We start from the raw sequence: 27,704 nt of genomic DNA, 5'->3' as shown, positions 1-27,704 counted from the left end.
CCACAAATGAAGAACTATACTTCAATATAAGCTTGTTATACATGAGGTTAAAATACTGCTTTTAAAAATATAAGTGTAAATCCATGGCTTTGTATCAGCATCAATAATCTGTGCAATAAAGCTAAATTCAATGTGAAGATTGGAAAGCCTGTTTCCCAGAATTCTCTGCAGGTTACTTAAAAAAAAAAAAAAAAAACCACTGGAGAACCCTAAAACCATCTTAAATCACCAAATAAAGATTAACCACTCATTTATGCATTTTTATTTGCTGATGTTTTTATCAGTACACTAAAACTAAATTTTGGAGACACTGGATATCATTAGTTTGGATACCATTAGTTTATTATAAAAGAGAGACATGAAAATTATTTACATGATGAAAGATTTCACAACTTCACTGGAATGGGCAGCTTCACTTCATGCCATTTTAATAATGATTTCAGTCCACATACTTTCCGAGAATGTCACCATCTCTAAATAAGAAATAATCCTGCAAATAGAGAAGCCATTAGTTAAGAAAACTAGTAATAAATATTTAACTTTTTAAAGATTTTATTTATTTGACAGAGAAAGAGAACACGAGCAGGGGAGTGGCAGAGAAGCAGGCTCCCCACTGAGCAGGGAGCCCAATGTGGGACTCAATTCCAGTACCCTGGGATCACCATCTGAGCTGAAGGCAGCCGCTTAACTGAGTCCCACAAATATTTTAACTTTTAAGAAATAATAAGTTTACACACCTTGTCATCTAGAACTACTTTGGTGCCTCCATATTCTGGGAGAAGAACTTTATCTCCAACTTTCACACTAACTGGTTGAATCTCTCCACCCTTAAAAAAAATAAGGATATTTATCAGCAAAACACCTAATTCACCAAATATTTACACCTTTTATTAATTAAATATGCTCATTCAAATCAACTGTTAAAAAAGGATTTGGTGACCAAGTGATATGATTTACACTATAATCACAGTTCTTCGCTCAAAAATATCACTGTAGAATTACTCTGAAACAATGCATACATGGAGGCTTCAACTAAAACCTAATTTCAGAGTAAAGTTCAGTTATAATGGTGAAGCTAACTTAAGCTAACTTTTTCATTGTTAAATATTAACATAACCTCCAGACTACGTGAAATCAATCAGTTTTAAAAACCAGATTATAGTAGTCAAGTTTAACTTCTTCTAATACACAAAAATTCAACAGGTATTTACAGAATTTGGAACATATACTTCTTTCATGATTCAATTTCCTTTCAATCAAAGTGCAGATTTAAGGAGAGAGACTGCAGCATAATGCCCCCTCCCCTAAGCCTTCCTATTCTGACTCCAGGATAGCTCCTTGCTAGAACTTTCTTTCTTACAGGCAACTGGAACAATGCAATTAATGTATTTGACTCCAAAGGCATTTATTATGTATTCTGGCTGACTTTCAAATCTGAGGTCTAATCAATTGGAGAATGCCTCTAAGGCTAGGTCCAACCTATTCCTTTCAGTAGTATTCCAACTAAGGCCAAAAATGGTTGAAAGATTAGGGCAATTAGTGCTAGAGGTTAAATCTATAGTTTAAATTTCCCCTCAACTCGTAAAAGCACCCATGGATCACCCGTAAGCATTATTTGTTTTTTCAAAAAATTAGAATTTGAAGAAAACGCTGGTCATACTAGACTACCAAATGGTTACTCATTTTAATACTCTGGAACTCTCCATCACACAAAATAAGCAACTTCATTCTACAGTCATTTTCGTTGAAAAGAGAGATTAGACGTGACTGAATTAGGAAATGATCCTGAAGATAACACAAAGCTATTTAACTTTTAATAATCACCAACGATTTTTTTCCCCCTCCACTTCACATTAAAATAGTTCCACCTTAGCCCCATTTACCTTTCCTTTAGAGCCCGATCCAACAGCTACTACTGTTGCTTGCAACACTTTTCCTTGAGATTTTTCAGGAAGCATAATACCTCCTTTGGTTACAGTTTCAGCTGCGCTCCTTTCAACTAAAACTCGGTCAAAGAGGGGAAGAAACTTTCTAAACGCCTGCCCTGCCTGTAAAAAGAGAAATGTTAAATTTGAAACAAAAAGTTATGGGATTACTTTATAAGCGTTACACATCAAAAAGCACGTGTGGCTTTCAAAATCAACGCCAAAACTCAAGATTATTCATTCAAGAAAACTACTTGAATGTTTTGCTCTACGTTCTGAGTTTAATTTCCCATTCCGTATATGTTAGGGGTCGTTGTTGGCTCCTCTGGTCAGCAATCAGACGAGCATTAAGGACAACCTTAGTTTATTTCAAGGTCAAATATTTTCCTTCCTCAAATTTCTCTGGAAATTTTCAGCAAAAACAGTGAACCCCTGCGCCTGGAGCCACGCTTTTCAAGATATTACACACCCACAAAAGCCTCACAGGAGACCCGGGTTCGCCGCGGCGCGTGCGTCGGGGTTCCAGCCCCCAGGTCCACAGGCGTGCGGGCCACACGCGTGCAGAGCCCTTGGCGGAGAAAAGGGTCCGTGGGCCCCGGCCTCTCCAGGACTGTTGCAGGCGCGGGTCACTCAATGACCCCTACCCTTCAGGTAGGCCCAAAGAGAAGCGCCCGGCTGCCCATGGGCTTCAAGCAGAGCCGGGCTCTCCGGGCTCTCCGGCCTCCAGCCCATGCGGGACTCACCATGACGCCGACCGCCGCAGTTCGTTCTCTGCTCTGGAGCTGCCGCCTCTGCAAGGAGAGCCGCAGTACGACCCTCGGGCCACGTGAACGTGGGAAAAGACCGCCCAGCGCGCACGCGCGCTCGCTCCCGCCCCCCCCCCGCTCCTCCCCGCAAAAGTGGGTGGCCGCACTAGCGCGCGCTGCGATTCGTCCCGAGGTTTGTGCGTCGGCTACTGACGCGAGTACGCGGAGGCGGAAGAAAAGAGGAGTTCTTTCTAGGCTTTTCTAGGCCGCCCGCCGAGGTGAAAGTCCTAGCTCTTCGCCCCTCTCCCGGAAATGACGCGTTTTGAACCTTGACCCACAGAGAGCGCGGCGCTTCCCGGAAAGTTCTGGAACCGAGTACAACCCGGGAACTAGCCTAAGCCGGCCTGGAGGGGGCTGAGCCCGCTGGCCTGGCACTGCTCGGGTAGGGAGGGGCGGAGCTGGCGCATGGAGCGTGCCGATTGCCGGGCCCCGGCGGACTGGAAGGGGTGGGAGCCGCCCGCGCACGCGGTGGCGCGGGGCGGGGGGAAAGCGGCGGAGGGAGGGGACACGGGCTCTTTGCCGTGTGCGCTGTGCACTCTGTCCCTCACTCGCCTCCGACGGCCTGCTTCACGGTCTGTACGCTCTGCCGCTGCCCCACAGGTACACGGCCGCCCCGCGCCGCCAGCTCCAGGCGCCCGGGATCCCTGAGCCGGCCTTTTCCCCACTCCCTGCGGTCTTGCCTCGTTGGGCCGGGAGGCGAGAGCCAGGGTTTTTCTACGGCGCCGCAGGCCTGGGCCACCGGGCCAGGCCTCACGGGTCCATGTCGGTGCCCATCACGTGCGCCGTGGATTGCTCGCCTGGGCAGGGCGCAGGAGGGAGGATTTGCCCGGGAGTTCGTGTGGAATCGGGGGAGTGTATTCACGTGGGTTTTCCGTTGCAGCCCTGTCTTGGTCGACTGCAGAGTGCCGGGCAGGGTCGTCGCAGCCGTCTTTGGCCCCCTGGACAGCTCTCCACCCTTGACCTTGCTGAGGGCGTCCTAATGGAAAGACACGTGGGGGGGGGGGGGGCCAGAGCCCCCAGCCTCGCGGCCTTGCGGGCTGCTCTGATACGGTAGCCCCGAGTGGATACATGAAGACACATCTTGCTAAGCGGATTTTTGCATCGTCAGAAATGTTTTTTCTCCCTTGGTCGCTCTAGTTTATAGACCACTCCTTTCCTGCAGACTTGGTTTTTCAGGAGGACATTTGGAATGGATTTGCTCTTAAGGGTATTTTAGCGGTGAAAGATTAACTCGTTTTTAGCGGCTGGGGTAGGTGGCCTTGGGGAAGGAGATGGTGTGTGCTTTGTGCTATTGCTCTCGGTTAGGCGCGGGGACGGCCTCACGTGGGGACTTAACGCAGGTAGCTGGTATTCTGAACCTGTGTTTCCATGGCTTGGGTGTAGTGACTGGCAGAGGTCAATCCAACTTACATCTAACATTTCTTGTTCTATTGTGGTGTATAGATGTCATGTTTGCTGTAATACACAGGGGTACTGCTAGTATTGATGTACTGCTAATTTGATTCCCCCCTCCCCGTCTCCACAGAAATGCTTCGATTACCCGCAGTCCTTCGCCAAATTAGGCCAGTGTCCAGAGCACTGGCTCCTCATCTCACTCGGGCCTATGCCAAAGACGTAAAATTTGGTGCGGATGCCCGAGCCTTAATGCTTCAAGGTGTAGACCTTTTAGCCGATGCTGTAGCCGTTACTATGGGGCCAAAGGTATCTGTTTTTATTTTGTTGTAATTTATAGTATTGTGAATTAAGGAATAATATTTTAATGATACCATATAGTCACACGGAGCTACTGAATAGTAAGTACTTCAGTATCCATTGTTGAGAAACCTCAATATACCCATAAGAGTTCCCAATTACTGCTTAATCTTTTTTTTCTTTTACTTAGATACAATGGTCTTAAAACTTAAATTGTTTCTTTAAAATTTGCGGAACTTTCTTTCCTATAATGTATGATGTAACAGAGTGGTAACTCACAGATCAAAGTGGATTCGCAAAGGGAAGGTAGAATTAATGGAAGGTAGACTTATTCTTGCTTGCCTAAATTTTAGATTTTTTTCCCAGTAGTTCGTACCATTGATGGAAGTATGTAATTTAGTATGTAGTACTTAAAGCATGTGCTTGTAGGTGCTAGTTTTACTTAGTGTTTTTATGTTGTCCATTCTGTTCCAAAGCACATTTAGAATTTTAAGTCTCATTTAAGGTGAAGAGGTGGTGAGTGAGGGGTAACATAATTTGAGAAGGCCTTTGAAGGTGATGCACAGTGGAGTGATGCTTGATTTCAGGCTGATAGTTCCAGTGTCAAAGGTTTGATATATACTGTATAAAATATGGCATGCCTCACAAGTAGCAGCTTTGGTTCAAATCCAGAAGCTGCCAGTACTATTTGCACCATGATTGAGATTTAACATTGAAGCAGCCCTCCCTGGAAGAGTGACTTGTACTTGCCTTGCTGTTGGTATTTTAGTAGCTAAATTTTAAAGCCAGCTTAAAAGTAAGTTTTCACATTACTTTCAAAGATAGCAGGTACCGGACAAAACTATAAATTATGTGAAGAATATTCAGGAATTTTATTAGGATCTACCAGATTGTTTTGGTTTATTTGGGGGGGGGGGGGTGGGGGGTTTTTTTGGTTTTGTTTTTTTAATGAGATGACATCTTGTAGTCTCTAGGATTTTTATCTATCATAAAATCTCTTGCAAAGTTAAGCACTTGGCAGAAGAGGTCATTTTGTCTATAAGCTAAGAACACTGATGAATTTGCCTTTGAGATTCATGCTGCAGATCTAATAAAAGTTGACAATTTGTGTTGGGACTTCCAAGTAATTATCCTGTTATTCAAAACTGCTCATTGTGTTTTAAGCTAAATAGCACTTACGTTCTGTCACATTTTTTTTTTCTCTAATTATAGGGAAGAACAGTGATTATTGAACAGAGTTGGGGAAGTCCCAAAGTAACAAAAGATGGTGTGACCGTAGCAAAGTCAATTGACTTAAAAGATAAATATAAAAATATTGGCGCTAAACTTGTTCAAGATGTCGCCAATAACACAAATGAAGAGGCTGGGGATGGCACCACGACTGCTACTGTCTTGGCACGCTCTATTGCCAAGGAGGGCTTCGAGAAGATTAGCAAAGGTGCTAATCCTGTGGAAATCAGAAGAGGTAGGAACGTCTCTTCATTGTCACCACAGTGTTTCGAAGTGTCTTAAAAAGTTGATTCTTGTTTCTCCTCTCACTCAAAAAAACAAAAAACAAAAAAAACCTGAGTTTTCCTTCAGCAGAAAGTGATTGGATGCCTGGCTTATGTAGTGTGTCCTATGCTAGGTGTTAAGGAGGGAAATATAACTAAGACATTCCTTGTCCTTCTCTCCTCCGTGTCTTGAGCCCCCAACCCCCTTCCCCCCCCAGCACGTAAGGGAAGTTTATTGAAAGATACAGCATGTACTGTGTACCTTGAAAATAGTAAACTTTTGGGGATTAGCACATGGAGAGATTATACAGTTTTGATATATTACAAAGTAGGGCTAAACGAAGTCACTCAGGATAATCAAATTTTTTTTTTTAAAGATATTTATTTAGGGCGCCTGGGTGGCTCAGTTGGTTAAGCGACTGCCTTCGGCTCAGGTCATGATCCTGGAGTCCCTGGATCGAGTCCCGCATCGGGCTCCCTGCTCGGCGGGGAGTCTGCTTCTCCCTCTGACCCTCCTCCCTCTCATGCTCTCTGTATCTCATTCTCTCTGTCTCAAATAAAAAAAAAAAATCTTTAAAAAAAAAAAAAAAAAAAAAAAAAGATATTTATTTATTTGAGAGAGAGAGAATGAGAGAGCGAGTACATGAGAGGGGGAGGGTCAGAGGGAGAAGCAGACTCCCTGCCGAGCAGGGAGCCCGATGCGGGACTCGATCCAGGGACTCCAGGATCATGACCTGAGCCGAAGGCAGTCGCTTAACCAACTGAGCCACCCAGGCGCCCTAGGATAATCAAGTTTTTTTAATATATATAGAAAAGCAGGGGGTTTTGTTTGTTTTTACCTCTTAAGAGCACATAGTACATTAGTGGTCTTCATTTTGTTTATTATTGCTTTCTTTGGGGAACTAGGCCACAATTTAAAGATCTGCTCCTCAGCATGAGCTCCATAGTGATATAGACTTAAGTCCTGTCACTGCCATTTTTTTTTTTTTTTTAGCTATGTAGTCAAACTTGGTTTTTCTATCTTGAAAATGTAATTGCTGCTTATCTCTAGGCTATATTATTGTTTATATTAGGAGACTTGAGAGTAAAGGGGGATGCTATTAACAAGTTTTGTCAGAATTGGCATCCCAGCACACTGATGTATCAGCATTCCATCTATTTCCATGTTTGAGGTCCAAATGAATGTTACATTTAAAAAGCAGTTTGAGGGGCACCTGGGTGGCTCAGTCCGTTAAGCGTCTGACTCTTGATTTCTGCTCATGATCTCAGGGTAAGCCCCACATCAGGCTCTGTGCTGGGCATGGAGCCTGCTTGAGATTCTCTCTCCCTCTCTGCCTGCCCCTCCCCCCTGCTCTCTCTTCCTTCTGGGGGGGGGGAAGCAGTCTGAGTGTAAATCATGGACAAGTATTAATTGAGGTTATTAAGATTACTTCTCCAAAGAAATGATTGTTACTACATGCCTTTTTTTGGATTTTTTTCTTGAAGTTACATTTCTCAAAATAAGGGAAGAGCCAGCACTATCCCGACTGAACAAAATTGGGTGATCCTAAATCCATGTTGTGATGCTGTTGACTGTTAGAACAAATATTTTGCTTATAATTACATATTAAATGAGGAAATTTCGGATAATTAAAACCTGTAGGGGCATAATTGTGTCATTCAATTGAGGGAAGTATTGGGTGACCCTGTTGGAAACATGCAACATGATTGGATTGGGAATAGGTTATACAGAATGAGTTGAATGGTGAGATTCTTGAAATCATACAGTTTTTTTCCCTTAGTCCAGTTTTCAAAATAATTTTGTTCTGTGAGTCTTCATTTATTAAAGTTCCTGTTTCAGTGCATGCCATTCAACTCCATGAGATTAAGAAAAGTGCTGGCACAGAAACATTGTATAGGCTTATTAACACATTAAAACATTTAACATGAATTGAAATTTTTACTTGACGAGGAACCATGAGAGAATAAGCATTGTAATGGCATTTATTCTTAATCAGGTGTGATGTTAGCTGTTGATGCTGTAATTGCTGAACTTAAGAAGCAGTCTAAACCTGTGACAACCCCTGAAGAAATTGCTCAGGTAAGGATTTTTCATATTTTATGATAAACGTGATTTTATTTCATAATCACATACCAGTGTCAGAATAATGATACCAGCCAGTCACTAACATTGAACACATTTCTTCTTACTGCTACAAAACGTTTGAAAATAATGCAGTGACCGTAACTAGAGTCTTAGTGGGCTGTCACTTTAGTTCTACGTGGCTGTGAGTAAAACTCATTTGTTTGTTATAGAAAATGTTCTTCAGCCATTTGTCAAAAGGTGCATAATTTTTTGTTATGTTAGAATATTGCCACTTTTTCCAGGTGGTGAAGCCTCCCTTTTTAAAAAAGAATAGTTGTGTTTATTTCATATCTTTTAATAACAATGTAGCCAAATGATGAATTTAAAAATAACTGAAAACAGAACCAACACTTGCTTAGAACTATTAGACCATATCATCCTTGTCCATATTCCTCCTCCCACACCCCCACCCCACCCCCTGCCCCCATGTATCACTTTGGAAGTTACTAGGAAACGGAGGGGAGCTGATTGGGGATGCAGGCCTTATCTTTTTAACTTGGAAGAGTGACTTGATTGTTGTAGGTTGCTACGATTTCTGCAAATGGAGACAAAGAAATTGGCAACATCATTTCCGATGCAATGAAAAAGGTTGGAAGAAAGGGTGTCATCACAGTAAAGGCAAGTGTTTTTAATAATAGCTTGGAATGAGTTGTCTGATGATCAAAACAGTTTTTAAATACAAAAATTTAAACTGTATGTTTCATATATTTGATTCCTTTATGCATAACGTTAGCATTTATGTACACTAGAGTAATTAACAGCGTTTTGTGTGAATTTTTAGCCTTTGCTGTCAGGAATGAACGCGTTCTAACTTAAATGATACTGTCTTCTAGATGTAAAAATTCAAATATGCATTTTGGAAATTTTTGCAGAATTGGGAGTTGGATGCCCTAGAGCATTTGCATACTTAGGGGCTTGGATCCCTCGTGATCAGTGGGGTCTCTTAATCTGGTCTATCATTATAATTTTTTGTGTTTCTTTAATGAAATTCATGTAACTAATTAATTTTTTTATAGGATGGAAAAACACTAAATGATGAATTAGAAATTATTGAAGGCATGAAGTTTGATCGAGGTTATATTTCTCCATACTTTATTAATACATCAAAAGGTAAGAAGTCAATGAAATTAAAAAAAAATACAGCTTGCCATGTGTCAGACTGTAAGCATTTATCAGGTCATATCTCTAAGAGAAAAAAATTATATATTCCAAAAGTTATGTAAATGAGAAATGAAAGGGAAAACATGAACTCATTAGTCACTTGAAATGTACTCAAACTATGGTTTATAGCTTTTTCATTTAAATAAATTACAGCTGTTTTCAGAATATTGTTAGTTTTTTAAGTTTTGAAATGTTCCTTGTTTTTGCAGGTCAGAAATGTGAATTCCAAGATGCCTATGTTCTTTTGAGTGAAAAGAAAATTTCTAGTGTCCAGTCCATTGTACCCGCTCTTGAAATTGCCAATGCTCACCGTAAGCCCTTGGTCATAATTGCTGAAGATGTTGATGGAGAAGCTCTGAGTACACTCGTTTTGAATAGGTAATAGGCCATGGTATTTGGTTTACATTTCCAAATGAAAAGCAGTTTTTTATTTTGATGTTTGAAATCTCCATTATGTACCCCCACATTGAACCACTTGTGTTAGTATCTAGCGTTGTGTGTAATATAGGTGTGCTTCATAAACTCTTGGTCCAGTTACAAAGGGTCTTTCTTTTTGAATGGGTTCTATTTGAAAGCCCTTAATATTTTGTGTGACTTTTTCATAAGATAGCCTACTTTTGTATGTGGTGTCTATTTTTTATTATAAATGTTTACAGTTGTTTTGAAGAAATGACTTTTTTTTCTGGAGAAATATTCTCACGATTAATTTTGCATGGGAAGAAGTAAGTTAAAATATTTTTTCTATTTTATTTTTATCTTATTTTAAGATTTTATTTATTTGTCAGAGCGCACGCAAGCAGGGGGGAAAAGCAGGCAGAGGAAGAAGCAGGCTCCCTGCTGAGCTGAAGGCAGATGCTTAACCGACTGAGCCACCCAGGCACCTGTTTTTTTAATTCTAGATCAAAGTTTATTTGTCATTATGTTAAATAATCTATTAAAAAAATTTTTTTAATTAATGATCTGAAATAGAGAAATTGATAGTCTAAGATAAATTGAGGTCTATTCACTTTCTTAATCTATAATGTATTACTTTTGACTTTAAGATAGGTAGTTAATGTTATAAACAGAATTCTAGGGCATTATTGGGGTGCCTAGTTGGCTCAGTCAGAAGAGCATGTGACTCTTGATCTCAGGTTGAGTTCGAGTCCCAGTGGGGTGTGGAGATCACTTAAATTTTAAAAAAGGCTTAAAAAGAGTATTAGGGCATTATTAAAGTACATATTCTTCCTACTTTTAGAATTGAGGTGACTCAGATGGTTAAGTGTCTGCCTTTAATTCAGGTCATGATCCCGGGGTCTGGGATCAAGCCCCATGTTGGGCTCCCTGCTCAGCGGGGAGTCTGCTTCTCCCTCTCCTGCTGTCTCTCCCCTTGGTTGTGTTCTCTCTTTCAAATAAATAAATAAAATATTTATTAAAAAAAAATACTTTCCAATTTCATTTCATCCTGGAATGTTTGTTAGCTTGGATTTGCTTTTTGGGTTATGAAAAACCTTATGAGATTGTGGGATTTGAAGCCAAAATAAAAAACAAACGTAGACCTACAGACCAATAGAGTTTCATTGAGCCATTTTACTGGTATCTGTAATATTGGATGGCTGATTTATTTGGCATACTATCAGAGTTTATCCCTCTGATTTTTATTTGGCTTTTAATAGACCCACTTTGTCTTGAATTTTAAATACTCCTTGGGGCGCCTGTGTGGCTCAGTTGTTAAGCATCTGCCTTCAGCTCAGGTCATGATCCCGGGGTCCTGGGATTAAGCGCCACATTGAGCTCCCTGCTCTGTGGGAAGCCTGCTTCTCCCTCTCCCACTCCCCCTGCTTGTGTTCCCTCTCTCACTGTCTCTCTGTCAAATAAATAACTAAAATCTTTAAAAAAATAAATACTCCTTCTCTTTTTTTTTTTTAAGATTTTATTAGAGAGAGAGAACGAGAAGGGAGGAGAGGGAGAAGCTGGTTCCCCGCTGAGCAGGGAGCCCGATGCGGGGCTTGATCCCAGGATCCTGGGATCATGACTTGAGCCAAAGGCAAACGCTTAACTGACTGAGCCACCCAGGTGCCCCCTCCTTCTCTTTCACAATCTAGTCTTGAGTGGACATGTCTTTGTATATTCTAGGTATTCATTACCTAATAAAATTGCATGTGACCTTAATGTTATTATCAGCTTCTTACATTTATAAAGGAACTGAATTAAGAACACTACTTGCTCAAACTTCAGTAGTAACTTGATCTAATACTAAATAGAACCCATAGGGATAAATGCTTATTAGATCCCCCACATTTAATAATTAGTAATTGTTCTGATTTTCACAATCTATAAAATGGTTATTACTGTATTTAACTTAAAAGTTTTTTGCTTACATTAACATTTATGTTCCTGGGTTCAGTTTAACTGGAAAGTAAGGTCAACAGTTAGTGAAGAAGGTAATTGGATATTGGCAAATATGGATGAATGGGAAGTTGCTCATCTTGTCTGACCAAAAGTTGTTAGGAAGCAAAAAATTGTAAAAAGTGGTTTCCAGGGGTGCCTGGGTGGCTCAGTCCGTTGATATGTCTGCCTTTGGCTCACATCATAGTCCCTGGGTCCTGGGATTTAGCCCCACATTGGGCTCCCTGCTCAGCCAGGAGCCTGCTTCTCCCTCTCCCTCTTTGCCTCCCCCTTCATGCTCTCTCTTATTCTCAAAAAAATAAATAAAATCTTAAAAAAAAAAAAAAGTGGTTTCCTAAGTAATCTTAGTACTTAAGAACTAGACAAGCATTTTTATTAGATTTAAATCTCATTCTTACTAATAACTGTTCTTAACAGGCTAAAAGTTGGTCTTCAGGTTGTGGCAGTCAAAGCTCCAGGTTTTGGTGACAATAGAAAGAACCAGCTTAAAGACATGGCTATTGCTACTGGTGGTGCAGTAAGTAAAATATATGTGATATTGGTTTACTCAATCTTTTATACTTCCGGGCCTAAAATTTATAGGTAGATTTTATTGTCAAGATATGTCAGATATTACTATCTCAACTTTTTACTTACTCTGTGTTTCTGTTAGGTGTCTGCGAGGTGAAGCTTCGATTAAATAGTGCTAAGGTCCCTTCTCTAACTTGCCATGAATCTAGCCCCAGAATAGGGTTATTTGACCAATCTGTTTTCAAGAATACAGTAGAAAAGACATAGAACTTAAGAGTTTAAGTATAAGGCCTAGTCCCGGGTCCACCAAAAGTGACCCTTGGAGAAGTTGAGTTTTACTTTTCTCAAATAAAGCTAATTAATATTGAGGATTAAGTGAAGTGGAAAATGTAGTGGAAAACTTGATCGAGTCTTATCTGGACTAGCAGTTGTCTTGAAATCTCACATTTCAAAGAAATACAGTATTACAAGATGTTTCTCTCATCAAAATACCCGCATGATACATTATTGATAAACTTGGTATAATGAAAAACTTGCAACTGGTTCATTCTTAAATGTTTTTGTGTAGGTGTTTGGGGAAGAAGGATTGACGCTAAATCTCGAAGATGTTCAGCCTCACGACTTAGGAAAAGTTGGAGAGGTCATTGTGACCAAAGATGATGCGATGCTCTTAAAAGGAAAAGGTGACAAGGCTCAAATTGAAAAACGTATTCAAGAAATCATTGAGCAGTTAGATATCACAACTAGTGAATATGAAAAGGAAAAGTTGAATGAACGTCTGGCAAAACTCTCAGATGGAGTAGCTGTGTTGAAGGTAAAATTCATTGTTGTGAATGAGCTTCTTGGGTTCTGATCCCAAGAATGATTTTGTTTCTGTGATATTCTCTAACAGTGCTGTGTAACCAAAATGTTTTGGGAAATGGCTATATTTATATATATATTATATAAAAATTTCTCTGCTGGAATACTGTCCTTCCTTAAAACCAGAATTGAACTTAGGAGTGTTAATGTGGAAAAAGTGTTTTCTTAATAAGCACTTTGGTATTGGGCTGATGTGGGACCCTGCACTCACCCTATTAGCTGGTGTTTTTTTTTTTTTTAAGATTTTATTTATTTATTTGAGAGAAAGTGTATGAGAGGGGGGAGGGCCAGAGGGAGAAGCAGACTCCCCGCTGAGCAGGAAGCCCGATGTGGGACTCAATCCCGGGACTCCAGGATCATGACCCGAGCCAAAGGCAGTCACTTAACCAACTGAGCCACCCAGGCGCTTCCTATTAGCTGTTTAATCATGCAGTCACTTTTAACAAATAGGCAACCTTTTCTACTTTTTTTTTTTTAAGTAAACCCAGTGCTTTTTAGTGACTCTTGCCAGTCAGCATCTTGAATGGGAGAAGCCCATACTAACTGGAATTCTTTTAATCTTTAGGTTGGTGGGACAAGTGATGTTGAAGTGAATGAAAAGAAAGACCGAGTTACAGACGCCCTCAATGCTACGCGCGCTGCTGTTGAAGAAGGCATTGTTCTGGGAGGGGGCTGTGCCCTGCTCCGCTGCATTCCAGCCCTGGACTCAATAACTCCAGCTAACGAAGATCAAAAAATTGGTAAAATTGCCTGACAAATGAGTTGATTTGCAGCCTCATTTTAGTCTGTTAGAATATTGTTGCCGCCCGTCAAATAGAACAATACATCACAAAGCAATTTCCAGAATAACAAAGATAGAATAGCACTGATAATCAGAGAATAGATGAAAGATGTAATCACGTCTTTCAGGGGGAATGATTTGACCTGTGGAATTTCCCAGTTGGGGTTTTCCTGTATCAATAGTCTCACAAATAGAATTGTGTTGTAATTTTTACAAAAGAATGAAACTAAATTTGCTAAAATTTGTTATGTTTAGGTATAGAAATTATTAAGAGAACACTCAAAATTCCTGCAATGACCATTGCTAAGAATGCAGGTGTTGAAGGATCATTGATAGTTGAGAAAATTATGCAGAGTTCCTCAGAAGTTGGTTATGACGCTATGCTGGGAGATTTTGTGAATATGGTGGAAAAAGGAATCATTGATCCAACTAAGGTAAAAAGTTGACCATTTTCTAAAAATTCAAGAACTCTTTAAGTCTTGTTCATTTTTTCACTAAGAAGAAAGGTAATATTTTATCACACTTTTTTCTCAGGTTGTAAGAACTGCTTTATTGGATGCTGCTGGAGTGGCCTCTCTGTTAACTACAGCAGAAGTTGTAGTCACCGAAATTCCTAAAGAAGAGAAGGACCCAGCAATGGGTGGAATGGGTGGTATGGGAGGTGGCATGGGAGGCGGCATGTTCTGATTCCTAGAATAGTGCTTTACCATTATTAAGGAACTGTGAGAGGAAGCTCAAGGGTGTGCTCCTCAACCATAACTTCAGAGAAGTCAGTTGAAGGAAATGACCGAAGAAAAGGCTGGCTGATGTTTAAGAAAATCACTATAACCATCAGTTACTGGTTTCAGTTGACAACATATAATGGGTTACTGTTGTCATTGTCCATGCCTACAGATAATTTATTTTGTATTTTTGAATAAAAAGACATTTGTACATTCCCGATAACTGAGTGCAAGAGCCATGTACCAATGTACTGCTTTCAACTTAAATCATTGAGGCATCTTTACTACTATTCTGTTAAAGTCAGGATTTTAGTGTTTGCCATCACCAGATGAAAAGTTAAGAAGCAGCCTTTCTGTGGAGAGTAAGAATAATTGTGTACAAAGTAGGGAAATAATCCAATTATGTGACAACCTTTGTGTAATAAAAATTTGTTTAAAATTAATTGTGTTAGCCTTTCCATGATGTAGAAGAGAAATGAAAGCTAATAGATGAGGGGTAGGGTTTGGCACAAGTGTGTAAAACATTATTCCACCTGTAGTACTCTCCTGTTTCTCTTTGCTAAAGACAGTTACATTACTACAAAGGTAATGGAAGGTTTTAAAGGTGACAACTCATTGCTGTGGAGACAGTATTTTATGTGTTGAGGTCTCGTCATAAAGGGGGCAATCTGTCATTTCTTGTGGAGGTACAGAGATGCTCTAAAGCCTCGGCATACTAAATGGATTCCTGGGGTGCCTGGCTGGCTCATTTGGAAGAGCATGGAGCTCTCTTGATCTTGGGTTTGAGTTTGACCCCACATTGTGTGTAGAGATTACAAGAAAAAAAAATGGATTCCTGTTAGATGAGAAGGGCAGGGTTTGTATTGTAGGAGTGTACTTCAGTGGAAAGGAGAGAGGTGTGCCATTTAAGCATAATGAATAGTGGGGAAGGGCATCCTTACATGATAGCCCAGTGTCTTCACCTTTATTAAGAATTCAAAGCAGATTCTGGCTCAGTGCGCTTGGTCTTTATTAGAAATGGAAACAAGGGAAATGTGGCTTATTTTTATGACAGTACCTGGATGTGTGCATGTTGGGGACAAAGATTTACAAGGCACAAGATCTTGTGTAATAACATAATTGTTACATACTGCTTTCACCTGTGCCAAAAGACCTAGTCTGCTCCTCCGTTTGGCCTTGGGGCTGCTTCCTTGAGACTGGTATAAGCTAGGCACTGAGGTAAATGCTCTTGTGTACAAAGCTTGGACAGAACTAGAAGGAAAAATAAAGTCCATCACAGATCAAAAGCCAAAGTCGCTTGAAATCTGCACCTAGAAATATCTGTGCTTTGCTTGGATTAGAAACAGAATGACAAGAGATTAAAGGGGGCTAAATAAAAGGCATTTTAGGGCGCCTGGGTGGCTCAGTTGAGCCTTTGACTCAGGTCATGATCCTGGAGTCCCTGGATCGAGTCCCGCATCGGGCTCCCTGCTCGGCAGGGGGTCTGCTTCTCCCTCTGACCCTCCCCCCTCTCATGTGCTCTCTCCCATTCTCTCTCTCAAATAAATAAAATCTTTTAAAAAAAAAAAAAAAGGCATTTTAAGTGAACAAAATGTGCCTAGAATGCAGTTTGGGCTATAGAAGTAGCAAAAGGCAAACCAGTATCAAAAGAAACCTTCGAGAAAGGATTTTTTATTTCTTTAAAGATTTTATTTGACAGAGACAGCGAGAGAGGGAACACAAGGGGAGTGGGAGAGGGAGAAGCAGGCTTCCCGCTGAGCAGGGAGCCCGATGGGGGGCTCGATCCCAGGACCCCGGGATCATGACCCGAGCCGAAGGCAGACACTCAACTGACTGAGCCACCCAGGCCAAGCTAGGTGATAAGAAGAAAAGGTAAGAGAATGAAAAACACCTGGACTTTAAAAGATTATTAGAGCATGACCAGCCTAAAGAGATGAGCAGAGGAAAAAATGAGTGTCTGTGCTAGACACTGAACTACATACTTGAATTAACTCTCAACAATCTTGGATTAGGGACTCCTTACCAAACCTATACCACACTGTAAACAGGCTGTGAAAGGTTAAGTAGCTTATACAAAGTCTCGGAGCTATTAAGTGGTAGACCTCAGATTTGAACCTGGGTTTGAAGAGCTTACACTCTTAAAGAGCCAGCCTGGAATGAACCCCCTAAGCCAGGATCTAGGCAATTGTAAAACCCTTTGAAAGCTGTAGCCAGAGAAATCATTTAATTGGGAAATTGTATTTCCCCTCTGTCACTAACCTTACAGAATGCCAGCAGGTAGGCATTTCTACTCCCTCTCCCTCTCCCCACCCCCATATTTCTCTAGGACAAGAGAATCATGTAGAAAAACAAAAGACTTCCAGATTTTGCCATTTGAGAGTCCCTCCAATGAAAAGGCTGGCTCACCTAATCACTGTACAGTGGAACTCACTAGTCAGTATGCCCTACCTTAATGCCAATAAGCTTTTTAGTCCCTTACTTTCAAATATCAATGGGCAAACAAGAACAATCAGACAAGCCTAAACATGAAGAATAGCAAAAACCAGAAGGGATCTAGGGAAAACTTAAAAAATCATAGTAACTTAAAGATGAGATCTTGTTGCCATAAACCAAGGAAGCCATAACAAAAAGGAACAATTAGAAAACGTTCTTGGCCAATATAAAGTTAACAGCAGGGCTGGAAAATAGAACAGGAAATCTAAAAAGCAGAACAAAAAAATGGAAAATGGAAAAATGATAAAGATTTAATATAAGACGTCAAATATCTAATTACTTAGGAATACCTGAATGATAGACCCAGAGAATATGGAGAGGAGGAAATTAACCAACAAATAATTCAAATTCCTCAGGATTCAAGTCACCGAGTCTGACTGACAGGGCCCACAAGGGGCCCAGCACAATTAATTAGGACAAGGCAACAGGGCAGATCAGCATGCGATTTCAGACTACCCAGGAGACAAAGTTGATTTTAAAAGCTTCCAGAGACCAAAAACTGGATGCTATACAACGGACTGGGAATAACAATGGCATAAGACTTCTCAAGAACAGCACTGGACGCCAGAATACAATGAAGTCAGATCTTCAAATTGGGATGAGAGGAGGGAGAGGATATTATCTTTAGAGTTCTATACTCAAGTGTGAATATAAAACAATGACATTCAGACACTTGGGGATTCTAAAAACTTAGCTCCCACTTGCCTTTTCTCAGGAAACCGCTAAAGGATTTCCCCAGCATTTTGAAAGTAAATTAAAAATCGGAGGCCAAGATTCAGGATACAGGGAGCCCCCAAAAGAGAGGTGAAGGGCAATGCTGGAATGACTGCAGGGGAGCCCCAGGAGGACAGCTGCACAACAGCCTAGAGAGCAACCAGTGCAGACTGCATGATAAAGGGATGGCTGCAAGGAACTGAATGACTGAACTTGAAGTGGGTTAAACACACTACAATGCTGTTCTTGCACATAACCAGGAAGACAAAGTTGACAGCTACAAGGTTGGTTCCTTCAGCCCTTGATGTCCCAGTTGGCTTCTCTGGAATTACTGCCTCTTCCCTCTGTGACAAGGTGACAGATAAAGCTGCAAACCGTGTCCAAGGAAAACAATCAGGCAAACACCAAGGAAAAGTTTCTCTTGCTTTCCAGAGAGAAAAACCTTACCTAGTAGCAGTCGTATCCCATCAGTCTTCCCCTAAGAGTCCAATGACCAGAAGTCACTTAAAGGAAAGTTTATAAAGGTGTTGTTTTCCCTCTTCCGATACAGAAAGCACTGACGCCACACTTAAGTCCACAGGTCATGGCCTCCAGTGTTGTACTAGATAAAGCAAAGAGCATAGGTACTGGAGCCAGAATGCCTGGGTACATTGTATCCTGTCTCTACTTACTGTAACCTGGGTTCTCACCATACTTAGGGAACCTCATGGTTGACTAAGATGGATGGCTAGATCAAGGTGATAGTTGTGTATTCCTGGGATCCCTCACCAAAATACTATCTACATACTCTCATAATAGCAGCCCAGTTAGATCCCAACTGCTAAGTTAGATTCTGAACCTGAGAGCTTATCTATGGCATTTACAAGAACAGTGGTAAAGTACAGGTTCTTATATCCATCAAAAGAAAAGTAATATATACAGGGATAAAAAATTATCTGGGTCTTATCTCTGCCATTTGAAAAAAATTTTGTTATTTAAAAAGTAATTATAGGGGGGCGCCTGGGTGGCTCAGTCGTTAAGCGTCTGCCTTCGGCTCAGGTCATGATCCCAGGGTCCTGGGATCGAGCCCCGCATCGGGCTCCCTGCTCGGCGGGAAGCCTGCTTCTCCCTCGCCCACTCCCCCTGCTTGTGTTCCCTCTCTCCTCTGTTTCTCTCTGTCAAATAAATAAAATCTTTAAAAACAAAAACAAAAAAACCCTCCCTTAAATAAATAAATAAATAAAGTAATTATAAGGGCGCCTGGGTGTCTCAGATGGTTAAGCGTCTGCCTTCGGCTCAGATCATGATCTCAGGGTCTTGGGATCAAGCCCCGCACTGGGCTCCCTGCTCAGCAGAGCGTCGGCTTGTCCCTCTTCACTTCCCCCCCCACCCCCGCTCATGCTCTCTCTAATTAATCAACAAAATCTTTAAAAGAAATAAAAGGTAATTATATACAAACTACGGATACTCTGAGGCGATACCTCATTGGTAAGTGGAAAGATACTGCTTCCCCTGTGTGAAGCCCCAACCAGTTGCATGTGAGCAGACTGCAGGAGTCCTTCACCACCGTATAAACCAGCAAGTGGCACACAGCAGGCACTCAAAACAGATTTATTGGAAACATGCTTTTATGTAGGGAGCTAATTACTGAGGTACCTTGTTTATCTGAGGAAACAAACAGCACTCTGACTAGAAAGGTAATGCAAGAGGGTTTGTTGTGTATGGAGTGAAAGGAGGGAAGATCAGTATTAATTAAAGGAAGACAATTTTGCCCAGATTTGTTTCATAAAATGCTACAATTAAACTTTACTATATCTAGTTAAAATACACATGGAAATAATATAGGATTTCAATAACCAAAATAACTGTACAAAAAATAAACAAATTAACTTTATTAAGTTACCACTTCAGTCCTTTGACATTGATTTGTTTATAAAAATATCAGTTTGAAATATATTATTGAAAGTGAGTACACACAATAAATAGAAAATAGGGATGCATGCTGCTGGAAACATATCAACCAACTTATCTTCATCCATTACCCACTACTGTAGACAAAATCTGACGAACAATCAGCATTATTGAAAGAGTAGTGAAAGTACCTGGGAGAGGGTTGCAAACTACAAGAGAACTAGCTTAAAGCTCTGGACCACTCACCAAAAAAAAATATTCATTGTTTATCTGGGAGTTAATCTCACTATATATGGCACTGATTTTACCTACTACCCATAAGAACAATTTAAAAATAAGGAAAGTAGCCGAGGAACCTTCATTAACAGTATTTTTAAGTCAAAGTTTATTTAAATATCTGATGATTATCCAAATATCCTAAGCTAAGAGGCAGGGTCCTATGACAATAAGTTATAAATAGTCTGAATTTAATAACTTAAAGGTGATATGGTTAATATAATACATACTATGTGAGTATCTCAACTGACCTCTTTCAAATAAGGTGATAATTAAAAGGCTTAAATTTACAGTTTCAATTTCTGGTAAGAGTGATGTCCATATTCTAGCAATAGTGATGACATCCCATTATCGTAAATATGCTAATATACACATTACTTTGAATTACACTTGATTGAATTCTATATACATGTGGTTCCATATTCCAAGTGCAAATTCTCAATGGTGCAGGCTTATAATCAAATCTGGGTTTAACAAATGCTTTCTGACTTCTGAAAGCAAATGATAAAAGCACTTCCTAAAAGTAAATAAACTAAAGTTACAAGTAAGTGACCAGTTCTTTTTCCCTTTACGTGTGATGAACTTCATGAAGCATTAATTCCCGAGGTATATTTGTTTCTGGACCATACAGCTTACATGCTCTTCTTTCAAAGGCAGCTACCATCTGCTTTACAACTTCATCGAAAAACAGTGTGGCAAGCTGAGAGTGTAGAAGGGAGCGAAATTCAAAAGAAATCTGTAGGAAAAGGTTAATTATTTTAGGAAGATCTTTCTTCTACTCAGTCTCTACTTAGGGTAGTGGTAACCAATTCAAAAGAAATCTGTAGGAAAAGCTTAATTATTTTAGGAAGATCTTTCTTTTACTCAATCTCTACTTACACTGTGAAATGGGCTGCTTGGCCAGTATCTAAGGCAGAGCTGTATGGGTGTACCTAGATGAAATTTTTTAACACCCCTCAGAAGACAGAAACTTAGTTACCACAGTAAGCACATCTACTGCTGACACCGTAAGCTTAAGTAAACAAGACCTGAACTTCATTTCAAGACAAATAATCTGCTTTTATTATTTCTAGTTAAAGAAAACTGGAAAAAAGCTTTACTGAATGAATACCATATTATTCTGGCTTCTTTTTAATGTGCCCCTTTTAGATCTAACCTATCTCTCAAAAGAAAATAAAGAAGGGAACTAATCCTTCTGATAGGTATTCCTAGGAGAAGTAGCAGTAGGAAGAGGAGATTGATCCACAAAACAGATAGGGTAGGTGCTACAATCTTAAAGTTAACAATGATTTATAACTTCATTTATATCTCCTCAAGATATAAGTCAAGGCAGGTGGTTTGAGAAATAGTATTTTAAGGACCAAATATCCACTAACCTTTAAAACTGCTTTAATTTTCATTTCTTTGGTAATTTTTCATTTTGAAGTAATTTCAAATTTATAAAAAAAGTTACAAAAAATAGTACAAAGATTTCTCATACACCCATCACCCAGATTTCCCCTTTTTAATGTCTTATATAACCACAATGCAATTATTAAAGCCAGGAAATTAGGAGTTAATGCTACTAGATAATAACACTAATATCTAATCTACACAGGCCTTATTCAAACTTCCCCAACGGTTCCATTAATGTCCACTAATTTTTGAATGAAAATAACTCAAGAGCTGAGAACATCAGCTAGTATTGTATTTGCAACTACAGAGAATAACTCATGTATTATCTGTTCAAAGAAAAGCCACAAGTGGCTTTAAGTTTCTATAACCAAGGTGATGTGAGAACAAGGAAATACCATAGTCCCTAGATTTTAAAAACGTATTTTCCCCTTCTGCACTTTACTTCTGCATCATAAATCAATGTGTAGATTTTATTTGGTGTTAATAAGCTGTTATTAAGCTCTTAGTGAAGTCATATGTCTTATCATCTATGGACCTATAAAAATCAGAAAATAGAGAAGGAATGACTATTCAAGGTTTCAAGAAATAGAAAAAGAGAAAGATTCATTAGTATTCTTTCTTATAAAGTTAGCAGAGAAAAAGCACCCTGAGTGACAGCAGTGAAAAGGGGAACTGACAATCTTAGGGATCCCAGGAGAAAAGAGAATGGCTTATATTGGCAAGAGGTCACTTCCTAGTACCAAACTGAAAATGAGATGTTTTTTTTTTATCACCTGTGGTCCGACCTACATATTTTAAAAAAGAAATCTGAGATTTGAGATTTTCTGAATTCAGAAATATGAATTTAAAATTCAGAAATTTGAGATTTTCTGAAAGCATCTTTCAGTAATCACTATGCACATTAAGATTAATTACAGCAGCTGGATTCTAATCAATGGATTATTCCTTCTTTATCAACTTCACCTGATACTTGGAACAAACCAAGGGCTGTATGAGACACTTACTGAAAAATCCAAGGTACAAGTTCTTGGGTAGCCAGGAAGACCTGGGCTAAAACGCCAAACAGTCTCCAAATGATTGAAAAGCCTTCCATCAGTACAGGATGCCTAGAACAAAATGAAAAAACAACACTGCAGTAAAATACCATTTAGACTATCCAGAATCTACAACTGAGAATTATTTCTTTTTTTAAAATATTTTAATTTTTAAAGATTTATTTATTTTAGAGAGAGAGAGCAAGAGAGAGCATGGGGGGGGGGTGAGGGGCAGAGGGAGAGAGTCTTAAGCAGACTCCGTGCTGAGCATGGGCGACGCAGGGCTCGACCTCATGACCCTGAGATCATGACCTGAGCAGAAAACAAGAGTCGGTCGCTTAACCAACTGAGACACCCAGGCGCCCCAAGGATGATTTCTTTTTTAAAATATGTTTGTAGGTCAGACCACAGGTGATAAAAAAAAATCTCATTTTCAGTTTGGTACTAGGAAGTGACCTCTTCCCAATATAAGCCATTTTCTTTTCTCCTGGGATCCCTAAGATTGTCAGTTCCCCTTTTCACTGCTGTCACTCAGGGTGCTTAGAGTTTTCCCCTCCAGCAGCAAAACAGAAAGTGATTTTTCTGGAAGTTTACTTCCGGCCCTGACATTTATAAGTAATCCTGAACAAGTTAATTCCCTGTACCATATTTCCTTAAATCTATAAAATGAGTATAATACCTATTTTATACCATTACTATGATATGTCGAAAATATTTATAAGGTATCTGGAACAGATCCTAAGTAGGGTTCTAGAATTCTCCTTTCCTACCCAAAGATTTTTCTCTTGTCTTTCACATTTAGTCTTTCCTTCACTCATTATTCTCTATTTCTAAGGGCAACCGTGGTTCTAGTTTTCCTGAGTCTGGCCCTGACCCATGTCCCTGATCCATTGCTTTCTTTAACCTCTAATCTCTTCAGTGCTCATGTTTATTTTATATGTGTATGTACACACTGAAACACAGTAGAGATATTATGTACAGTGCATCTTGATATTTCCCAATTCTATATCATTAAAAGAAGGCTGATTGAGACCCACTAAGAGTTGCCTCCTGCAGTGTGAAAAATGGTGGCCGGAATCACAGTCACTAGTAGATTGTCAGGACTGGTTATGACTTTGAAAGAAGTTCAGCTTCTTTACTTACTATCCTAAGATGTTATCTGGGCCTTAGTACTAGTAGACAAATGATCTCAAGAAAACATATCACCTTCCCTCAGCAGCAAACCACCTTTTAAATTCTTGTTTCAAAGTCAACACCTGGGACGCCTGGGTGGCTCAGTTGGTTAAGCCTCTGCCTTTGGCTCAGGTCATGATATCAGGGTCCTGGGATCAAGCCCCATGTCAGTCAGGCTCCCTGCTCAGTGGGGAGTCTGCTTCTCCCTTTCCCTCTGCTCCCCCCCCTCACTTGTGTACATGTGCGAGTGCTCTCTCTCTCAAATAAATAAAATCTTTTAAACCACCCCCCCCCAAAAAAGTCAACACCCCCCTCCCCAATTAAGCCTTAAGCTTCCAGCTCTTTTGGCATATCCTGGGGCCAATAAATAATCAAGTCCCTCTACCCTTTTCTCTTTTCTTTTTTTTTTTTTAGAGAGCGAGAGCACTCACAAGTGGGCGGGGGAGGGAGCAGTAGGGGGAGCAGGAGAGGCAGAGAGAGAATCCAGGAGCCTCTGTCCCTTTTTTCTTTGATAACTTATTCCTCTTAACAGTTTAGACATCCCTCCCTGAGCGTATACACTACAGATTAGCAAAAAGGACTTGTACAGATAAACTCTTTTCCCCCAAAATGTACTTTTTCTTCCCCAGCTATTGCCTCCCTAAACACAGAATGCAGGATTAATTCTGACTATATCTGGATCTCTCCACAGATAGTTTAAACTGGAAGCCAAAGAGCTTAAAATATATTTACAGTTGATTCCTCACTTCCTCTTCATCTAAACTCTTTTGAGTCAATTATCTGATGAAAACATGGTAGAATCATTATAAAGAAAATCCAACTGCATCAATACTAAAAAGCATTTACAAAGAAATGCTCTATTTCACATTCATAAAAGAAAATATTTTAGTTGTTAAAATGGAAAACAATGAATGTTTAAAAATTTATTTAGACATGATAAAATAGTAGTCATCAAAATGCTATAGCTAAATTTAGTCACATTATGCTAAGTCACTGGGGAAAAGTGAAAATTTTCTTCAAAGGGTTTGGTTTTATATATAGTTCAATAAAGACCATCTAATTTTTAAAAGCATCAACAATCTATTATAAAATCTTATTATTTCAGTTACCCAACTTTCAGGTAATATGTTCTACCCTTCTTTACAATCACAGAAGAAGCTTATAGGAGGGGTGCCTAGGTGGCTCAATCAGTTAATCATCCGACTCTTGATTTCAGCTCAGGTCATGGTCTCAGGGTCATGAGATTGAGCCCCATATCAGGCTCCACACTGAGAGTGGAGCCTGCTTAAGATTTTCTCTCTCTCTCAAAAAAAAAAAAAAAAGGCAGCTTATAGGAAATTTAACAGTGAAGGAGAAACAGTTATTGGGAATAATCACGATAATATACCAACTTCTTCTGACTACTTTTTCACAAAATGTGGCAGTGCTGTATTCATACCAATAATCTAGCCCAAGGACCCACAGATTTTTACTGGTATGTTTAGATATTGCTAAAGGCCTCATTCCTAACAGCACAGATACTGACCACAATAGGAGGTATTATGATGATGACCTACAACTGGTTGTTCTGACTGAACTGACCCAGACCATACAAACTATGGCATGTAAAATGTTTGTACTGTGACTCAGGTAGTAAGATTCATGGAAGCAATGCCTCTATTAAATCTGCTGAAAACTTTCAAGGGCTTCTGGCCATTACATATTCATGTACAATAGAATTACTGACATGTCACAGGCACATTTGGGGCAAGTAATAATTTGCAGAAAAAAGTCACATGGCTTCTGCTGTTCCCTTGGTTTTAATGATTTGTGTTCTATGCCACATGCTTGTATTAGGTATTAAAATCCAAAATGTGAACCCAGGGACAACTGAAAGCTGAGCATACATAGTTGTGTGTTACTCTCAAATACATCTTCAAACAATAAATTAGCACATTAAGTGAAGCAGCTTATTTTATTGGAAAAATAGCTTTGGGATCTGACATATATGTATGTCAGTATGTATGAATTTGCATAAGGTTCGTAATTTTTCTAATCCTCATAAACTGAGATAGCAATGATCATTTCATACATGTTATTATGAAGATTTTTTTCTTTCTTTCTTTTTAAAGATTTACTTATTCATCTGAGAGAGAGAACGCATGTGCACACAGGGGCAGAGGGAGAGAGAGAGAGAAATTCCAAGTAGACGCCACGCTGAACGCGTAACCAGAAGCAGGTTGTTTTTCTTTTTTTTCCCCCAAGAGTTATTTTAGTTAGATGCAGCATAATACATGAAGATTTAAAGTTTTAAGAGACTGTGGTCAGGAAACAGAAAAATATTTAAAGATTATAGAGATACTCACTGGTGTCAGAAAGACTGAACCAGAGTCTTGGCTCTGTAATCTTGGGCAAGTTATCTAACTCTTCTAAGCCTTAATTCGCTCAACTGTAAGATGGAGAATGGTAACATCTGAATCTCAAAGGGCTGTAGCAAAGACTAAATGAATAATTCAAGTAAAGCACTACAAAGAGCTCGATAAATGTTAGCTATTGTAAGAGAGACAGTGCAGTACAGAACTCCAAAACTATGAGACAAACAGGTGGAAACATTCGTAATGGCAAAGTCCCGTGAGGCGCGGCCTTTTAAGTGGAGTTCAAGTTTGAGAGTAAGATGAGTGTGGACTCCAAGTCTTAGCTTCACTGGACAGTAGACTCTCTCTGGTATGAGAGATGCCACCTCCTTCAATGCCTAACAAGGAGCTGACAAAGGCATTTAGCTCTGGCTAATTACCAAGAAATGATATCCTATGGGCATAAAACACAACTTAGCTTTAAGTCTTTGGTCACCAAACTCTAGGAATTCAAAAGAATTCTATGGAATTCTGCCTTTTTTGTGTGTTTAAGCCTGGGTATCTGTCCATACATGTCCCCTCTTTTGACAAGGATAAGATGATCAATACAATACTTTTAACAGTACCGGGCATTTCAGTACCCACCACATGGCAGGATGACCTCAACAATGTTTATGTTATCCACATTTGTATCTTTTCTACCTTTCTTCATCCTCTCACTTTTCCTGCCTTAACTTCTAAAAAAAACTAGTGCAAAAATTAACTTTAAACATTTTTCACTTGTGTGGTCCAATCTTTCCTAAGGGTCAGTAATCCTCAACTGAAGAAAAAAAGAAAAAGCTTCTTATTTACATATTCTAGTCAAATTTCTGTTTGGAAAGAATAATGCTAATATTGTATAAAACAGCACAGTTAGGAGACATAAGAAATCATTTGTTTTTTCCCCCTCCATCTCTGATTAATTTAGGGAAATACTTTTAAGCTATTATACTTTAAATTATTTGATATAATCAACACTTGGGAAATATTTAAAAACAATGAAAAGCAAAACTATTACCTTTACCAAATGTGGTTTCACCAAGGTTACTACTGATGTGTAGCGCTCCAACACAGGTGGAAACCCAATTTCTAATCGTGTTTTGCAGTATCCGGTTCTCTTTGATATTATATCTGATTTTTTGCACCAAGGAACAAAATGCTTGTAATCCTCCATTCCTGATACCACATCATACATTTCCTGCATAGAATATCTTGAAAAAAACAAAAAAGAGAGAGGTGTTAACTACACCTATTTATAAGGCATATATATACTTTAAATTGAATATAAATAAAGCTAGTGTGTAAAAGGCAATAAATCATTTGGTAATTATGCTAAGCCACACATTGAAATGAATGACTTCAAAGCAATACAAAAAGATAAAAGGGAGCTAAATATTTGCATAAAGCAGAGGTCATAATTTAGCATACCACAGGTTGAATCTGGCTTACACATGTGGTTTTTGAAATTTTAATTAGCAGCCAGCATTTAAAAATTGAGGGCTTGAGAAAAAAAAAAAAAACAGGGCACCTGGGTGGCTCAGATGGTTAAGCATCTGCCTTTGGCTCAGATCCTGACCTCAGGGTCCTGGGATAGAGTCCCGCATTGGGCTCCCTGCTCAGTGAGGAATCTGCTTCACCCTCTGCCTCCCCACCCCTCCCCCTGCTCATGTGCTCACTCTCAAATGAATAAATAAAATCTTAAAAAAAGAGAGGAGGGAGCCTGGGTGGCTCAGTTGGTTAAGCGACTGCCTTCGGCTCAGGTCATGATCCTGGAGTCCCGGGATCGAGTCCCGCATCGGGCTCCCTGCTCAGCAGGGAGTCTGCTTCTCCCTCTCCCGCTCCCCCTTCTTGTGCTCTTTCTCTCTCTCACTCTCTCTCTCAAATAAATAAATA

The 27,704-nt window shown here is 39.7% G+C and overlaps 3 protein-coding genes across 7 annotated transcripts in view; 1 reads left to right on the top strand and 2 right to left on the bottom strand.

The window, feature by feature from the left end:
- Window positions 1-324: 324 nt before the first annotated feature.
- On the bottom strand, window positions 325-2,789 carry HSPE1 (heat shock protein family E (Hsp10) member 1). The gene is made up of 4 exons (XM_021702936.2): window positions 2,669-2,789; window positions 1,884-2,048; window positions 738-827; window positions 325-490 (listed from the first exon to the last, which is right to left on the bottom strand). The coding sequence occupies exons 1-4, from the start codon at window positions 2,669-2,671 to the stop codon at window positions 440-442; spliced, it is 309 nt and encodes a 102-aa protein (XP_021558611.1). The 5' UTR covers window positions 2,672-2,789; the 3' UTR covers window positions 325-439.
- Window positions 2,790-3,007: 218 nt separating this feature from the next.
- Window positions 3,008-14,907, top strand: HSPD1 (heat shock protein family D (Hsp60) member 1). 2 transcript variants are annotated; one of them, XM_021702934.1, is made up of 12 exons: window positions 3,008-3,113; window positions 4,257-4,432; window positions 5,636-5,888; window positions 7,914-7,996; window positions 8,564-8,659; window positions 9,058-9,151; window positions 9,412-9,580; window positions 12,008-12,107; window positions 12,669-12,914; window positions 13,527-13,701; window positions 13,998-14,176; window positions 14,277-14,907. In XM_021702934.1, the coding sequence occupies exons 2-12, from the start codon at window positions 4,259-4,261 to the stop codon at window positions 14,427-14,429; spliced, it is 1,722 nt and encodes a 573-aa protein (XP_021558609.1). In that variant the 5' UTR covers window positions 3,008-3,113; window positions 4,257-4,258; the 3' UTR covers window positions 14,430-14,907. The 2 variants fall into 2 exon arrangements, with proteins under 2 accessions (XP_021558609.1, XP_021558608.1); XM_021702933.1 differs by lacking the exon at window positions 3,008-3,113 and adding an exon at window positions 3,213-3,331.
- A 4,592-nt stretch (window positions 14,908-19,499) lies between these two features.
- Window positions 19,500-27,704, bottom strand: part of COQ10B (coenzyme Q10B) — a 24,105-nt gene continuing 15,900 nt past the window's right edge. For all 4 annotated transcript variants that reach the window (XM_044913367.1, XM_044913368.1, XM_044913370.1 and 1 more), the window contains 3 exons: window positions 26,830-27,022; window positions 22,237-22,338; window positions 19,500-20,573 (listed from right to left, as the gene is read on the bottom strand). In XM_044913367.1, the coding sequence (XP_044769302.1) occupies window positions 20,406-20,573; window positions 22,237-22,338; window positions 26,830-27,022 (463 nt within the window). In that variant the 3' untranslated portion in view covers window positions 19,500-20,405. The remainder of the gene's footprint in view (window positions 20,574-22,236; window positions 22,339-26,829; window positions 27,023-27,704) is intronic.

Source organism: Neomonachus schauinslandi, chromosome 3, assembly GCF_002201575.2.
Source record: "Neomonachus schauinslandi chromosome 3, ASM220157v2, whole genome shotgun sequence".
In the NCBI taxonomy this organism is placed as follows: Eukaryota; Metazoa; Chordata; class Mammalia; order Carnivora; family Phocidae; genus Neomonachus; species Neomonachus schauinslandi.
This window is presented reverse-complemented; position numbering and strand designations above follow the sequence as displayed.